Source organism: Xylocopa sonorina, chromosome 8 (assembly GCF_050948175.1).
Source record: "Xylocopa sonorina isolate GNS202 chromosome 8, iyXylSono1_principal, whole genome shotgun sequence".
Lineage (NCBI taxonomy): Eukaryota > Metazoa > Arthropoda > Insecta > Hymenoptera > Apidae > Xylocopa > Xylocopa sonorina.
This window is the reverse complement of record NC_135200.1, coordinates 13,416,364-13,434,794: the sequence shown is the minus strand read 5'-3', so window position 1 is coordinate 13,434,794 and position 18,431 is coordinate 13,416,364. Positions and strand designations below refer to the sequence as shown.

Here is an 18,431-nt window from a genome sequence, read left to right as displayed (position 1 = left end):
GCCTGGGAAAATATATTCCTCTCCTTTCCGTGATTCGTGTCAAACGCGACGGTCGTGACGGAACTGCCGTTGGAAGGTAGAGGTGCTCGCTCTATCCGGTGCGAGCATCGAAATGGAAAAATGGAAAGAAAAACGAGTGGACACGTTCGTTTGCAACGAATCGATGGAATATTGAAGGATCGATCGACGCTACCGAACCTTTACCCCCTAATCGTCTAGCGTATCATCCATTATTCGATAACGGTAGCGGTATTATAGTACGGTTGCCTCTTAACCAGTTAACTGTGGCACCCTCGCTTCAGAGCCAATGGTCACTGTCGTATGCTCATGACGAGTATACTCGTCAAACACGGTTAACTGGTTAAAAGTAAAGTAGCGACGATACACTAGTCCTCGCGTGTTCTCTTCCAAATTTCTCATGTATAATATACATATATATATATATATATACACACACACACGTACGTATACGCGTAAGTATAACGTACATGCGTTGTGTCAACGAGCTCGTTCGAAATTGTAAGGATATGGTAGAAACGAGAGCGTTGGACACGCGATAGCCGTGAAAAAGGAGCAACATCGATTTCTTCTCCGATTACATCGTTTGCAATCCGATCGGTAGGAACGACGATTAAAGGGTGGATGTTTGGTTTGGGTGTCGAAATCTGTGTTCTATCCGATATATCCAACGTTCTTTCGTACAAAACGCGAGTTTATCGACTTTTAACTAACTCCTCTACCTCGTGTTCGGTTTCGCGGTATTATTTTTCTTCTCTTTTTCGCCGTAAAGAAAGAAGATGCATTATTCACAGCCCGTACTTTCTCTCTCTCTCTCTCTCTCGCTCGCTCGCTCGCTTACTAATACACACACACACACACACACACACACACACACCCTTAACGATTTAGTTAAGTATGCATTGATCCGTGAAATGAACGATCAAACGCGTGGCGTGGCGTGACGCGACGCGTTACGCGTGATATGTTTATTTCTTCTCTCGTTTGAATTCGGTCAGCGACGAATGAAACACGGTTCGGCCACCGAACCAAGTGTGTGCACGCGTGTCGCGTGTCACGTGTACCCGTTAACCCGTAGCCCGCTCTATGTACACGTTTCAAGGAAATGCGTCTAAAGTGACGCTAACTAGCAGCGTATTCGCGTTCTCGAATACGCGGTGTGTTCCGACAGTGGTTCACGTTACACGCTTAAGTACCGTTTCCGTTGCACGTCCATCTACGCGATTGCGCAACCTCCTACTTACGGAAATAAACCTTTCGCAACACGATTAACTATAGCCTTATTAATCTCGCGCGTACCGTACGTCCGTACGAATCGTACAAAAATAAAGCTTCCTCCGGTCCTTTCTCTCGAAAATAGAAGACTAGACTGTTCGTTCGTTGTACGCGAGCGTCGAATCTTACCAGCTCGGTTTTCGAAACCTCTCGGCGTAACACGACCGAAGAAGCCGGCAACTTTTACGGTTCGTACATACGTACAGGCCTACTTTACACGCACGCGTACGTTACGCGCGTCGGATGGATAAGATTAAATGGATAGGAAGATAGACAGATATGTAAATAGATGGATGGATGGATGAATGAATGAATGAATAGATAGATAGATAGATAGATAGATAGATAGATAGATAGATAAATAGATAGATAGATAGATGGTTGATGGATAGTAGTCCGAAAAGAATGGCGGAACGCCTAAATACATATGTATCCCTTACTGTTAGATAGTTACGAGGGCGCGCGTGCACACACGCACGCACACACATTCTCCTTTGGCACGTTAGCTCGTACGCTACGATCCTAAACCTGCTGTTTAGCCTAACGTTGCGATAAAAAAATACGAGGAATAAAAATATATCACGTAACAACGTTTCTCTGGTTCGTTGCTGGGCACGAAATCGCGAGAGAAACAACTCCTTGACCCTTCTCCTCCTCCTCCTCTTCTTCTTCTTCTTCTTCTTCTCCTCCTCCTCCTTGTGGTTCGCGTGATCGGTTCTCTCAGGATTGCCGCCATCCTATCCAGGAGAGCCATCAGCTGGGTTGAGGTGGCGTCAACTTGACCAAAAGCCACGTGTACAGTTTCGGCTTCTGTTTGTCGACCAACTCGTATTGGAGGTTGCTCAGTCCGTCCGTGGCGAACCTTTTCTTGCCCGTCTTTAGGTACTCGTATCTATCGGTTTCGTGGATAAGTATAGGGAAAAGGTAACGAAGAAAAAAGAATTAAGAAAAGAAAGAAGAAGAGGAAAGAGGATTCACCTCTTTGGATTAGCCTTCTCCTTCTTGTGCGTGAGCATCTTGTAGCGCGCCACGTTCGCCGGGTATCGGGAGATATGAAGCCCGTGCGCTTTTATTCGATTCGCCATGTCGTCGTCCTCGCCGCCCCAGCCCCAGAACACGTTGCTGAATCCGTTCACCAGGCGAAAGTGTTCGCGCGACATCGCCGACACGCCGCCGAATAAATCGGCGTACGGTAACCTGCGGATCGTTCACGTAACACACTTCAATTACTCTCGCGATACGTACTTACTTAGACGTGGGAGTAAGTATACCTGTATTTGAACTTGTCCACTGCGACGGACATGTGCCGCGGTTGCTCGGGGCACGTGTACAGATTTCTATCGTCTTCCGGAAGTAGGTCGACGTCGTGAAAAATGAAACAGTCGAAAGGTCGTTCCTTCAAGGCTTCCACGTACCCCACGTTCATCAGCATCGCTCGATTGAAAGCCTCGCTACCTGCGCACAAATCGGAGAACGAACGATTCTCTCGAAGAGGCTATCGTTTGAAAATCGTACGGTTTCGATGCTCGCTGCTATCGTATGCGTGGACAAGTTGACGGGCTTCGATTAAACTAGCCAACCAGCGAATTTAGTTGGCTCGATTTTATTGCTTCGTTGCATAATAGCAGAACGGAACCCGACGAGAGATTCTGTTTCTTAATCGTAACCAGGTGCCCGATAGAATACCGCAATGCGGTCTACGCGCAACAGATTCCACCCACCTTTCTGTTCCACCACGAATATTTGATAGTCGATCTGCTGGCGAAGTAGCATCGGGTGAAGGTTGAAAAGCAACGCCTGGAGGTGTTGCGGTCGGTCGCGAAACGGAATGACGATGGCCACGCGGTGCCTGGCGACGCAATCGCTCGGACATCCTCTGCCACCTGGTTTCACGTCGACGAACATCTTTTCTATCACCGACAGTTCCGGTGGCGACTTGCTAACGGCCAGCGGGCCAACTGTACCACCAATTTGGATTAAGATCCGTCACGAGCGTGGCTAGGAAAGTAAAGGAGGCAAATAGGGCTTACCGAGATTCGGCGAAGTGAGGGGACATCGCGGCGATACGGTACCGTTGGTCGAGTTCGCGGTCGAAGATTCCAGCGAGCTCGCAACGACGTTCGCGTTCCGGATGGGAAAGATGGTTTCCGTCTTGGAATAGTTGGAATTACCCCTGGCTCCCGTAAGCATGGCCGTCGAGGTGACATTATTGTTGTTGTTCGGTACACTGGTCAGCGTTACGGGTCCGTATATGATCAATCCTCGTGGGTGATGCCTGTAGGTACGATCCGCGTACCTGGAACAAATCTAGCTAAGTATCGAAGCGCTCGCGCTACGTATGTATCATTTATTCTCGGTTACCTCCTTTTTGGCTCGAAGGCCAAACCTAAAGGCCTACCAAAGCGAATTCTAATTAAAGATACATAGCCTCGGGTCATCGGGAGATGACCGTTTGGCCGGTTTCTTCTACTCGTTCGAACAGCTAATAAGCTCCTCCGAACGTTCTTTGATAAATCGGAGGTCGTGGTCGATCATCGAACGGTACACGCGCGTACCTCGACCTCGAGCGTGAAACGCGAAACGCGAAACGATTGGGTTCTCGTTCGATCCGGCAAAGAAATGATCGGTGGATAATCGTACGCGTAAGTAGGTACGTATGCAACGCGATGCGTGTACAGGATGCGCACGTGCCGCATGTGGAAAGACCGAGACGGCGGCTCCGTTGCTGGCCAGTTTCGATGACTCACACGAAAATTCGTATCGATTCGAAGGAAACGCGTGTACGCGGGTTTAAGAAATTTTCTGAAAGCCAAGTTACGCTCAGCCGCCGCTGGCTGCGCGTACGTAGAAAGTTCTCGACCGGTTGAAACGTATCGTTGGAATACATCGGACACCGGTTGGCCGTATCGCTTCGTTTTCAATGTTTCCCGTATTTCTCGGAGACCGATAGTTTAAGAAAAATGGAGAAATATGTACGCAGCTGTCGGATAATCACACCGTTTCGATTACGTATGTACGTAGCGGTGCGCTCGAGAGAACGCGCAGGTGTTGCGCGTGGAATAATACGGAATAGCCGGATTTGGCATGTGTTGCTTGGTTGCTTGCTCGTTTGACGGATGGATGGATGGATGGATGGAACGTTCGCGCGGTATTACCTATCGAATTAACTGAACGCTTCAAGGAGAAACATGGTACCGTTTGATTGCGAATAACAGAGTAACAGCGTGGCGAATGTCACCGCGATTAAACTAGCCGTCGGAGAATCATAGATTCGTGGAAGCGGTCGGCTACGAAACCCACCACAATTGAATTTACGAACCGCGATACGACGGTTTTATCGCGCGGGAATCATCGATGAAGCATGCGGGAGTTTGAACGAAACAGTTAGACAGAGGGCAAATAACTGCACAGCGTACCTATACACGCGCTTATGTACATACGTATCGTGGCTAATTATTTTCTTCTACTTTTTCTTCCTTAGCGCAACGAGTTAACGAGCCGTGAGAATAACAAATCGTTGTCACGCACCGTCGGCAAAATTTCAAATTAACCGTCCACGGTCTCTCGTAAATCATTGAAAGGTACCGTTAGACCGCGTCGAACGAAAGCTATCCATTCCAATTGGAAAAATATAAACATAATATTAGTTGGATACCTCGTAGCGTTGATGGTGAAAATAGTCTCTATGGAGCGGCGATCGACCACGCTAAGTAAATACTGAATGGCAATAAGGGCGAGGACGACGCAAGCGATCGTCTTGTAAAGGTGGGCACGATGCCACAGTGCCACGGCTGCGGCCACAGTCATCGCATGTACGAGACACCATAACTCCCTCTTATCGCCGTTAGAAGAGCGCTGTACCGAACGAGGCGCTCTCTGCTGGCTGATGTTGCTGTTCCCGTTCCCGTTCTTCTTCTTCTTCTTCTTCTTCTTCTTCTTCTTCTTCTTCTTCCTCCGCTACATCCGCGACGGATACCTCTTCCTCTGGGATGATCCAGGAGAACGGTTCTAGCTGCCTCTCTCCTTCCTTCGAATGGACGAGCGACGATGCTCGATCTAGAGAACGAATGGTACCACCAGCCGTACCAAGAAAACGCCGCCCAGGGCTTCTCGTTTCCGGTCACCAAGCGCCATTACCCTCCGGCAGCGACGACACCTTCGGTATCCTAACGAACAGAGACAGAGAAACAAAACGTGTACCAACCGGTTCAACGATATTTCCAATTATTTCATACTCTGGCGCTGTTATCGCGGCATCGCCTCCCGTTAAAATATGAAAAAACGGAGGGACGAGTGCTGATGCATGGATCGCGCGCCGCTCGCGATGCATCGTTGCCCGTGCAATTTACCGTAAAATCTACAATTACGATGGTTATCGCGACACCACTGCATCCATCGTTCTCTAATTATTTCATACCTCGCTCCGAAAACTACGGAATTCTCCGAAATGGATTCTACGCGACCGCGTATCGATCCTCTCTCTCTCTCTCTCTCTCTCTCTCTTCCCGTTTGTACACGGATCGCATCGCGTGGGCGGAATACTCAAAGAGGATATCGTCGCCGACTCATCGCAAGATGACTCGTCGATGGAAACGGGTGGTAAAACTGAAACGCGAAAGGGAAGAAGAGGGATGAAAGAACCCTTGTGCACTCCCCGGACGATGTCGGTGAATCCGTCGCAATGCAGCACAACACCGTACGGTTAATTATTTATTAGCCCTATTATTCGTTAATCGTGAAAATTGCTTTTGATTTAGCTGTGATATCATAGGATCACTTAATTGCTTCCTCTTTAGAAGCCCGCGGATTCCGAGTCGATTAATTCTACCCAATTACTTATGCTTCGCTACACAGTATTATGCATACCCCTTTCAGCTGTAAGCAGAGAAGCTTTTCGATTCTAATTATCTAAACGCGATAACTCGTTTCCATCTCGTCGATGTGTCTTAAACTGAAACGCGTATTTAGATAGCCAGGAATAGAAACGTGTAGATATTTATCGATGCGCTAGCTCGGATACGAAGGGAAAACGGTATCAAAGGGATTAACATCGCGGAGGGTGGTTGTCCGTTCGCGCGCCTCATTTGCCACGGCAAATCGTTTCTCTTGCAAGATCGAAATCTAACGACAAGTAGAAGCTGGTGGAACACGGAAAATAGTTTCCGTTCTGGAAGCAATAAAGATCGACGCGGTGCAGCGATAGGGTCGCCGCGATAAAAACGCGTATCCGTTGAACGGACGAGCCCTCGTTGTTGGGTGAACCGCGTTGGAAAATCCGTACGCGAACGCTGTGCATCTGCGCGCCGTGCGTTTCAACTCTGATATCCGTAGAAAGGGTAAATACACCGAGATTTCATTTTTCTTTTTCGAGGAATGAAATATTTCGGCGTAAGGGTGGAGAGAGGAGAAAGGGCGTGGGAAAAGGAAGAGAAGGAGGATGCAGCGGTTGCGAAACCTGAGAGATCGATAGCCATCGTCATGGCGACCATAGAGCATCAACTATATAGTCTTTGACTCCGGCGGACTCTTCCACTGTTGTGCTTATCCTCGATGATACGCGACCGATTCTACGCGATTTCTTTCAAATTGCGCACGTTCGTACGTATCGCGTTGCACTACTTTTCGCGTGCACGTATCTGTTGATTAACGCGACTTATCTATAGTAAAGATTGTAAAGATTAATCCGAGAGCTTTTTTTCGGCGGTGGTTAGAACACTTAAACGTTGTTAGAAGAGGAACGACAAGAGTTTGCTACAATGTGCAACTAATAGAACGGTAAAGTACCTAGATGGATGCGACCTAGCTGTAACCTCGACGAGTTCTCGAGTGTTTCTGCATCAGCGATCGCGAATGCTCGAATTGGCGGTTGCAAGGTCTCGCTAACTTTTCGCCGAGTCGATGGAAATTTGGAAAATTCCGATTCTACGTAGAAACATTTCTCACGATCCTGGGTAAAAGACTGGATCACTTTGAAAGTGTATCGGTCCACTCGATTCTCCAACGAGGCAACTACTTCCATACACGTACGAAGCAGCGCGTTCCGAATGCGGTCGAGATCTCTTTAAATTTATGAGAAGAGAAGAATGTAGTTCAAGAACTTTCCGAAAAGAGCTTTAGACTTGTTCGCGCGTCGTCCTTCTCCGCTTTTCTCATTCTTCTAAAACGTTCGAAATTATTTTAATTTATTACCTACTTTTATTGAAACTCTTATCGTGGCATAACGCGGAAGTGCGTATTTCCCGAGGTTAAGTTCACGTAACCGCGAAACCAACGTTCGAACAAGCATTATTACTATTAGGAAATATACGCTAACGCATTAAAACGAACCATACCGTGTTCGCGTCCGATTCTGGATTTACATTTAAACGCCAGCAACTCGAGGCTGGCTCTAGTTAAAATTGAAGGAAAAAATTTGGCACGACCTTGACCTGCGACGAGAGGGATGGCGAGGGGAAGATTCGGACGAAACGTGCGCCAGCGTAAGAATAAAAACGTGCAAGCCAGGAAATCTAAAGAGGATGCATAGAGAGTAGTGGGAGGGGGTTCAAGAGCCTCGAATTAAGTTCAGTTTCTCTTGGCACCCGGTACAGTGCGCAACCCTTTCTTCGACGCGCGACGCACGAATCCACCAATCGTTCGAGCTTGAAAAACGACTGCGAGGCCTGAAAAGGGTTACCCGACCGATTCCGATTCCTCCGAGCTGTTCGAATAGAAAATATCGCTTCTTAATTCGTATTCCGTACGCCGTTTAAGCGAACGTTCGGAAAATTCCGCGACTCCTATCGAACGACGGGCACCTTATAGTGTACTTATTCCTACCTCTTTACTCGACCGTTTATTACCGTTTACCGGATATTTATTGGGCTTCACGCGGAATTGCTCATTCGCGTAAACGAAAATCGAATCGGCTCGAAACCGTTCCGAGAAAATTTAAAATACTTCTCGGACCTTGTGATCTCATCGAACGACTCTATTAATAAATCTTTCGCGGTTAGGTAACCCGCATGGAAACTACTTCTGCGTATCTTATATTTAAAGTTTATATATAGGAGCAGGTGTCGAAAGTCGAATTACGCTTGGTACGAACGAACCTTACCGATGTCCGAATGTTTACCATTACCTTACTGGGCACTTAGACGTGCTACGACTTCGCGCTACCGGATGTTCCGATCATTTTTATTTCTACGGAAGTACGCGCGCACAGAAATATCTTGTGATTAGGATATCGAATAGATTGTGGCGCAATATACGAACTACTGGTCCGTTCGACAGAATTAGTGATTTACGAACGAACGAATCGATTCTATCCATCGATCTAGAAGAGAATGGCATGGAAAACATCGTGAAATAAAAACGAGCTCGTTAAGGACATGACAGTCGTGTGATATCGCGTTGTCGCTAAAAAGCGGAAACCAGAAGGACAACACAACGTCGTTTCGAAACTTTTTGTACATCCCGCAAAGCTCTTTTCCTTTACGCGTGGAAGTAAGAAGGAAAACGAGTAGATATCGATGAGTCGAAGGTTAACGGTGCGTTTGCAGTCGGTTTGCTCGCGAGAGACTCGTAAGGGTCAGTTTGGAATTAACTGTAGGTGGTCGCGAAGTTCCTCGAGGAAATAAAATTACAGCAGATTAGATTAACTTGCGTACACAAGCGTGAAGCTAGGTAGGTCGGACACGTCCAATTTGTTTCCCAGGGTCGCGTATGCGGTTACCACGAAATAACCTCCAGAGCCTTTCTAGTACCGTCGCTTAGAACCGTTCAGGTGTCTTTTAAAAACCAGAAGCCTATTTAAGCAAATAATAATACGCGCAAACTGATTTGCCACTTCTCGTAACCACGACCTCCGTTTCATCGAACACGATTATATTATTGCTTTTTTTGCGTTTTGTTATCGCTAGAAGTATGTTTTCGACGAACGAACCGACTTCCATCGCAATTTATTCTAACGATGCCTCATTACCGATGTTTTAACGGTAGTTGCTTTTATTAACGTAATTTAACGATGCGAACAGTCGGGACAACTCGAATTTTTACCGCAAAACGGATCGTGGGAATTCTGACATTATCGTAAATTGCAAACGACAAAATAGTATCGACGGTGCACTCGATACCAACTGTCCATGCTATTTATAGAATCAAATTCAGAAACTTTTTCCCTCCGAGGCAGACAAAGGGAATCCGCTTTATAAAATGTAAAGAGCGCATCGTACGTATGGGGGTAAAAGCGATTTCACGGTAGCTCGAATTTGGAGCTAATCCAAGTCGAAAATCGATCGACCTTTAAACTAACTGGATGTGCACGCTTTACGTCAACCCCAGTGCACGATCAAACAAAGTATCGGTCTACTATCGATAACCATTTCGATAGAAATGTACGGTTCACCAAAAAGAGAAATTTCATTCAACGAGAAAGATGGAGTTATAATTTTCTTGTAATTAAAAGAGATGTACGGAGGCGCAAGCACAAGTTTTTCGACTCGAAACTCTTTCATTGTTGGAGAATAGAGGATGAAAACAAACGTTTGGGAATACGCAAATAGAAGCTTGGTCTCGGATGGACTGCTGCGAGGTTCGATTCGTTTGAACACGAGAAACCTCACCGTGGAAGTAACGCAAGCATACCTTCGATATTAATTAACCTTGATCGAGTAAATGATAAGTCGCGTTAGACGAATACTATTTTTGCATTCCACTAAGGGATAACCAATTCCAAATACAAAGGTATCAGAAAAGAAAAGAAAAGAAAGGAATACTCCTTACGATAGTTACGTCTAACGTTAAATAATATTTCTCGCATGTTAAACTGACAGTTATTGGCTGGCTCGTTTAACAGGTAATTACTGTCGAGACCTTGCTTCGATTGACGATTTTATTCAATCGACTTCTACTTCCAGTTATCACTTTTCTATCGCTTATCGCTATCTTCTACTTCCAGTACGCTTATCTAAGACGAACACTCGTACGATAGAAAAACAGCAAGAATATTAATTGCAAAAAAAAAATTATAATTCTCTATTTATTATTTCGAGTCCAGTTTATTCGGTATAATTTAGGTGGAATTGATGATAATAAGGGGAACATAGCATTGGAAAATTGAAAATTTTTCTCGTCGAGATTCGTGCGTCACTAGATATTCAAAGGAAACTGGTCCACGTGTAGATAATTTACTTATTCACCATCAATAAAGCGACACAATACGCAGATTGACCATTACGGTGAATGAACGTAAATCTTGAGAAGGTTCTTCGACGTTCGCGATATGTTGAAAGTCAGTGAATAGACAGGCTTGAAAAATTCTTGGAAATTTAATCAGACCGTACTAACCTGATTAGAAATTGTTGCGAAAAAAAAGGAAAAATAGTTGGAAATATTGCGTTGGTATACATATTGTGGCGTCATGTTCGATTATCGGTATCGCGCGCGTGCACACCCGTTCACCAGCATCACGATACCGTTGACATTTCTGGAGGGGCGTTACAATTTACGACAGTTTGCCCTATAGTCGTACGAGTTAATGCGACGAGACAACGGGTCAATGGCAATGTTGCAATCCACCAGGTTGCTCGGAGTTGCGCGGCTCTCCTCTTCTTCTTCAACTTTTTCTACCGATCAAGCTTAATCCATGTACATACACGGTTCACAATTTTGGATTAATCGAGAGTAATCATCTGTATTACGGATAATGTTACATAACTCGCGAACGATTGTATAATGCACAAGGGTATTCTGGCGAACTTTCGCTTCCTAATTCGGACGCAACGTTACTATTTGCTTAAAAATTCGCGCAGGAATTTCAACAACGATCTCACGGATGAAAGTAAACGGAATGAATGGCTTCTCTGTGAAACGAAGCGAAACCTTTTATGTTGCTCCATCCGATAATAATGATTGTCGAAAATAGAAGAAAGAAGAGAGAGAAACGTTCAACGGTTGAAAAACGTTGGAAAAGTTTCTCTGCCATTCGAAATATCCGTCAAAGCGGAGGAAACGGTCGATCGCGGGTATTCGATTCTCTCCCGATTCCCAGTTCCAGACAAGCTATCTGCATACGTTCGAGACGAAAGAAAGATACGTTATTTATTGAATCGACGTGTTCTCGTATTCGGGATTACGCAACGCTCGCCTTTCTCACTTTCCCTGAGCACGTTTTCTGTCAACGGCGACACGCAGAGTTAGTTGTTGCCGCTGGTTGCCCTTTCGCGCTTGGCCACGTGCTAGACGACCGACGTATCCTCCCTTTCGGAAGCTACCGCTGAATCAGAGAAACCGGCAGCCTTGCCCTTCCGCGTTTCAAACAAGATTTTTCGAGCAGTCGAAGAAGCTCGAGAGAAGCAAAAGGATCTTTTTCGACATCGATACAGTAACTGACCTTCTCAACGGAACCGGTTCCCGAGAGCAGTGCGCAACCCTTGGTTCTTCTTTTGTCGGCCAGCAAAGTCTCGTCGTCACCATTCACTCGACATTCACCGCTTCGGTTGGTTTTCGCCCTACTCTGTCCGCGTGTGTGTGCGCGTGTCACGCTCGCTAATCATCGAATCGCAAAACCAGTTTCTCGCGTTCTCCGTCGCGAGTGGAAGCGGTACGCGCGGCGTCTCGGCAAGAACTGACGCGAGGTGACCGGCCGCGAGACGACGCCGACGTCGACCGAAACCACAACCGAGTCAATGACGGCCAGGCGTGATTGGTCGGAGCACGACCTCTGCACTCCACCACATTGGACGTTGCCGACGCGGCGTGTTCGCCAGCCGATCACCAATCGATGTCAACTGCTTTTCTCGTTCCAACGATTCGACGCTTTCCTTTTTCTAATCGACCAAAGTTACAAACGATTCTAACGGAACTACAACGAATTTATCTGTTATTTTTTAGGGTTTTAATCCTGTCTACGCTCGTTGAATCGTCCTCGCTGTTTTCCCACTAATCTTATGATAGCAACGTGGAAACGAACCGAACGATGGGATGACTAATGGACAAATCGTTACCCGAGTGGGCGTAGAAACGAAATTAAAAAGCTGTGCGAACAAACGCACGATACCGGAACGCGATATCTTCGGTCTGCTGAATTTCACTGCACTTCCTGTGTGTGGGTGCGCGTGATATTTAAATAAGAAAGCGAATCGGATAAAAGAACAAGCTTACCCGTGTAGAATAGAGTTCGATCAACATCGATAAGCTTCCTAGAGTTAATCTCGTGATCGTACACGTTGTTATCTATCTCCATCTAAAGGGTAAGTCAGAAATCCGACCGACGCTTCCCAGAGTTCTCTCGTACCTGTATATCCGATGAAATCTCGTTGTTGTTTCACGTTCATCGTTCAAGGCGATTTTCGCAGGAACGTTGGTAGCGCGTTGGTTCTCACCGGTGCACTGTCAACGCGTTGTACTAGGCTAGTTCGCGTCCGGTGCGTCTACCTTGTTCAGACATGTGCGCGCACGTTGTATTATGCATGACCGGGGTGTAAAGTATGAAAAGGAAAGTTGGAAGAGTTTCTTCCCGCAGGCGTGAGATGCATCGGAGGGCGCCCCCCGCTCGTCTTCCCGAGAAACAATGGGATCTGACATCCGCCACTTTGAATCAGCCCGTTGCCACAGGTTACCGCCCGACCGCCGTTTAAACGTTACGGAATATTCACAGGGGGCGAACGTCGTAATTGGTTAACGATCTCGGTCGACGCATCGTTTCACCAGAAACGAACAACGCCGTCGATCGGTGCGACACGGGCTTTTAAATTCGGCCGTCGACCCGTGGGGTGGTGCTCGTGGAAAATGTGCGGCAGCCAACTACCGTTCGAGCTCTCCGTGCAAAAACTGATAAGGAAAATATATGTATATTCCCACTAGACTTGGCTTCTATACCCTTTCTCGCTCCCTTAAGCCCCCGAGCGCTGACGAGGTATCTTGGAGCGAGGCCAATTTGCACCCCGCTCTTCTTTCGGATGCTCCGATAAAAACGGTATTGAATACGTCCTTTCGAAATAGCTACAAATTTTACCCACGCCTTATCCAACAATCGAGAAATTAGTAAATTAAAGGTACGGATGGGTATTCGTAAACGGTTGATAATAATGCTTTCACTGTAAATGAAATTACCTTAAACGCTTCGGGTAATCGTGAATGGTTACTTAACGAATACACGTGTGATTGCACGCGTATAGGTGTCTACCGTTTGGCCAATGATGTATCTCGTTGTCACGATACTATGGCGTAGTCTGGAGAACTGTACTAAAACCATAATTGATAAGTACGTTTTGGAAGGGAGTAAGTTTGAAGAATGAACAGGGCTGGCGACATTCGCCGCAAACTCGAACCTGGTACGAGCCACGGGTAAGCTCCAAAATCAACCACCTAACTTCCTACCTGTCTACGCTGGTAATTTAGCTTGCACCGGGCACCAGCTGGCTTCAACGGAGCCGTTAATGCAAAAAAGCCAGGATTTCCTGGAATTCCTGAAATTTCTCACTCACAATGGGAAAGTCACGCTTACGATTTGGGAAAGCGAGCACGTTTCGAACTGGAATTACGTAAAACATCTTTTATTCCCCTGCACAAAGTGTTATCTACTTGCGCAACGTCTCCCCGTGGAAGTATGTAAATCTCGAAACGAAGAAAACTTAGCTCGGCCGCTACCAGCGATACGTACAGGATCGCTCGAGCGGCGATCGATACGTTTATTTATGAGAAGTCGTTACGACGCCGTTCTTGAAATTGCTACTCCAGAGTCTACCTCCTGCTTCGTGATTTATACACGTCAAACCTGCTGCTAGCAACCGATATCGATAACCGATGCCTTATGTTGGCTTTGCCATTCGAGAAACGCGATTTATCTATTAGTTATACCGTAACTCTGCTTTGAAAAAATATCCTCTCGCGAGGGTTCGCCATCAGTTTTCGAGAACGTCGAAAATCCTCGCTGGTAAATGTAGATTTTCGAAACAAAGGTTACGTAACCGGTAGTAATCGCAGGGGTACGACGTTTCTCGTGTCGAAGCGCCTACCGTGAAACGCGACGGAGTAACAAAGATAACTTTGCTACCTCGCTTTGAGAAGGTACCGCGAAACAGCACGAATCCCGGTATCGTCAGCAGCGCAGGTTTTAACAAGGAAATTGTTAGACGGAGCGTGATTAACCCCGCGCCGCCGTTGCGATAATAAACGAGCCACGAGCTTCATAACTCATCGGGTGCCCCGGTCTCTTTCTTGTTTGCGATTATGTTCGCGTGTTCTTCCTCGCCCTGCTCAATCTTTCGCTACCAACCTTTCGCTCCACTCTAGACGTTAGAGGCGTTTATATAATATGTATTTCGTTTAATATCAACACGCCATCTTTCGAGTAAAACGTGCCACCGATGCTCGTATCCTTACGTCGTTTTTATTATCTTTACCGGAGCGTTTTAAATTATTCCACGCGCAACAAACAATTCCATCTGTTAAAATAGTTGCTCCTCGTGTGGATGGTAAATGCTCCGGGCTGGAACGTACCTACCGTGGCGTTACTAAATTCAAGTTGAAAAAGAAAGGGAGAAAACAAAAAAAAAGAAGAAGGCACAACACGTTTTAGTAACGTGAGTTACTGTAGCGTGCCACGAAGACAGCAACTGTACGATAAAGTCGCGAGAATGTATTATTATCAGGGGAAGGAAGGTAAGAAGAAGAACGTGATGAGCGCGATGGAATATCTTAGCATAATTATCGCACGACTTTGCCTTAGGCGTGTTGGGTGTTTGCCTACCACGTGACAACCACCACGTACACGTTACGATTCGATTAATTTTCATAAACGTTTCCTAGCGTAGAATCTCAATTTGTCGCAACACAATGTTGTTTGCATCGACGTTTAAATTACGGTATAATTTGCGCACGGGCTCCGAGTACAGGCGAAAGGGAAGTTTGAAAAATAAGGAACTAATAAAGAACTACAGCGATGGTATCCCGCTACGCTTTAACTTCTAATTACTTTCGAACGAGTAGCAACTGTACGCGCCTGCCCACTCGACGGTTCGCAAACCAGCTATGCATTTCACAAAATTTCACGTACAAACGAACAACATGCCAGCCTTTCACCTCGAACGCTAATTAACAATTTGACATCGCGTTTTCCGTTCGTCGGAATAATGTTCGCGCGCAAGTAGCCATGTGTTGCTAGAATTCGGATTCGTTTGAGACCCGCTTCCAAAACACATAAAAGGGTCTCGTAATGCGTTACGTATATATTGGTAATGTATGCAAGCAACGACGTGGTAAATGTGCGTCTAAATGAATCACGCTGTTATCTATGCGTATTGACTGTCGGGTTTACGAATAGTCATGGTACGTTCCGAAGTCAAGGCCTGCCAGTGACGTGACGATAGGTGGATTGCTTAAAAAGGAATGCTTCTTAAGAATTGACAAGGATCACCTTGAAACAAAAATTAGTTGACGAATAATTAATGAATAATTAACGGGTGTCCTAGAGAGAACTTTCCGCATCGATACGCAGCACTTCGACTTTGATCGAATCAAGTTTGAATAAAATTACATTTCCGAGAACGAGGAAAACAAAGTTGAGCGAAGGTAAAAATATGAAAAAAATTCCATAATTGGCCAATTACACGTCTCGCAGCCACACGGTAATAACGACAAAGTACACCTTTCTATTCTCAACAGGTTCGTCATAGATTAAGCGTTATTTCATTGCGAAGTTAAATTGAAATATTTATTTACGCGCGACTAATAATATCTTAATTTCCAGTCGAACATTACGATCGAACAAAAACGAGGAACGCGTTAGGTACCCGTCGTTGGGTTTTTTTTTTTACGCCGCGTTACACAATTAGCACATCGCGCCGCAGACACACACTGTAAGAGTCCTTTGCGTAGTTTTCTTTTATACTTTGAAAGAGAACAACTCTCGTTGTGCAAGGTCGTCCCCGCTGTTACGTTCTAGTCCGGTCATTGCACAACGTAGTTTTTCTTTCTTTTTACCGGTGAAAGTAAAATTGGGGAATTTTTTAACCGATTACGCAAGCCAAAGGGAAGGTCGTCGACATGGGACGCTTGCGGAGGCATGAAAATGCGGCACGTCTAAGTTTTGAGAAAATGAACAGAAGCGAGTGAAAAATCGGTAGGCTACCGTCGGCTGCTGGCAAACTGACGTTTATTGATGCGTGCATTCCATCTCGGTAGATTAAAACCGGACTATCGCGCATTTAGGTCATCGTATGCGCGGTCCCCATTGTTTTAACGTAATGCGTCGTCGTAGGAGTGAATTCGTTCCGAATTTAAATCTTTGCTCGTTGACACGGAATCGTCAACGTTTGATCGTCATCGTTCGCGCAAATCGGAATCCGATTACTCGATAGATCTTTCCATTGAAACGCCTTCGCGGTGAATTAACTTTTTTCCTTTCATTCCGTTTCAATTTAAACGCACGAAAACATGTTGCGCTTAAATGAATCCGGTTAAACGATTCCGGCTCTCTATAGGCGAAAGACTACAATAGCGACTAAGAAACAATGATCGCATTGAAAACGGTGCGCCGATAAAGAATAAAATACGCGTTATTTGTCTAGCAAACGATTCCGCTCGTTAGTTTCTCTTAATTTCTTGACTGGCTGTGACTCGTTCGCGTATAGCGTTGCAATCGTACATATCGCTCCGCTACCGATAATAACCTCTTTATGCTAACGGAATCTTTATTCCTGCCTATGCGCTGGACAATCGTGCGAACTTCTTCACAATTCCGGAGTCATGGAGTCAACAGCTGTGAAATGTATTCAAAAATTTTCCGGTTCGATGAAAACAGAAAAAGAGTGTATCGAATGCAGGAAGAAAGTGACGAAAACGATTGTACTTACGCTTCGTAAGGTTCGTTCGATACCGGTGAACGAGGACGAATTCACGTGAGAACGTAACCTCTGGGAACACCCATTTATATAAAACAATTGTAATTTCCATCGGTCGAATATGTACACCACGCGACAACTAAAAGAGTCAGTTCTATCGAGGACTGTAAAGTCGTCACCATTGTTAAAACACTGTCATTTCGGTGACATCGTGACAGCTCTTTCGCCGTCAGCTGTCACGTGAACGAACGAGTGGAGGAAAAAAGTACCGAAGGATTCGATCGAAATCGTTGGACAGTTTCGAGGGTCTTTCGTCTCTGGATAATTGGAATGTACTTACGACAATTCGATGCTCTGGTTCACCATGAATCTCTCGAATTGTCCTCGCTTTCAACCTGCACGAGCAGCCACAGCGTTCGTGAACCACCTTAAATTCCAGAACCATGAGTATGTATCGAACACTTCCTTTCTATCACTCGCAACCAAATTTCAACGGTATCTCGCGCACCGTGACAACCGATTAGCCAGCAGTTTCCCGTGAAATTAGAACCGAATTGAAACCAAGAGGCAACCGTGTGATCGCATTTACATCTGGTTGGGGAACTTGTCAGCATTCGAGAGGAAGAAGAACTTGCACTGTAAGCGGATAGTTTGCAGGAGCACGCTCGCGCTCTCTCTCTCACTCTCTACTCCTTCTCGGAAGCACGATCGCACGGTAAAACAGACACTGTCCTTGCGGGACAACCGACGAGATGACACATGGAAAAGAAGGGTGTCACCGTGTATTGACGAATCACAGCCGTTGTTTTCTTGGAGGATCCCGCGGGAAACTTGGAGGATCGTTGAACCCGTCGATCTTCCCTTTCGAGGATCCTTACCGTGAACATCCTCGGGAAAAAGCTCTCACGGGCATGGGCAACCGGTCAACAGCGCCGACGCGCGGCAGCGCCGGTAACTTTTCCCGTTAAAGACGCGAATGCGGTTTATTACTGTTCGAAGACGCCATATTGATTTGCTACTCCTATACGTACCCGACGCGCCATCTTTCGATCGTTTACGCTACTGCATTTCAGTAGTGGACCGGTGTCGCGGTCAAAGTTGAATTGGAAACGAGCAATCGACGATGCGGGAAAATATTGACAAATTCTGAGGAAAATAGGGTGTAAGAAGCTCGAAGGAGAGACCTTTCATCGCCCAATGATTCTTTTGGTAAGTTAAGGCATTTTTTCGTTAAACGTTAAACTGTACTTCCAAATTACTTTCCGAATCTATGCATCGATTGAGATCGATGAATAACTCTTGTAAGTTGTCGAT

At 45.9% G+C, this 18,431-nt stretch overlaps 3 protein-coding genes across 4 annotated transcripts in view; 1 reads left to right on the top strand and 2 right to left on the bottom strand.

The window, feature by feature from the left end:
- LOC143426444 (uncharacterized) overlaps positions 1-18,431 on the bottom strand; it is a 128,797-nt gene that overhangs the window by 71,344 nt on the left and 39,022 nt on the right. The gene's annotated exons all lie outside the window — the stretch shown is intronic.
- On the bottom strand, positions 1,981-17,727 carry LOC143426434 (beta-1,4-N-acetylgalactosaminyltransferase bre-4). Of its 2 annotated transcripts, none has more exons than XM_076899904.1 (7): positions 17,458-17,727; positions 4,949-5,459; positions 3,324-3,589; positions 3,015-3,251; positions 2,565-2,748; positions 2,272-2,490; positions 1,981-2,185 (listed from the first exon to the last, which is right to left on the bottom strand). In XM_076899904.1, exons 2-7 carry the CDS (start codon positions 5,098-5,100, stop codon positions 2,047-2,049), a joined length of 1,197 nt encoding a protein of 398 aa, XP_076756019.1. In that variant the 5' UTR covers positions 5,101-5,459; positions 17,458-17,727; the 3' UTR covers positions 1,981-2,046. The 2 variants fall into 2 exon arrangements, with proteins under 2 accessions (XP_076756019.1, XP_076756020.1); XM_076899905.1 differs by lacking the exon at positions 17,458-17,727 and adding an exon at positions 11,666-11,800.
- LOC143426436 (uncharacterized) overlaps positions 4,155-18,431 on the top strand; it is a 77,056-nt gene continuing 62,779 nt past the window's right edge. Inside the window, exon 1 of the mRNA XM_076899907.1 lies at positions 4,155-4,168. The gene's annotated coding sequence lies outside the window, so the exon portion shown is untranslated. The remainder of the gene's footprint in view (positions 4,169-18,431) is intronic.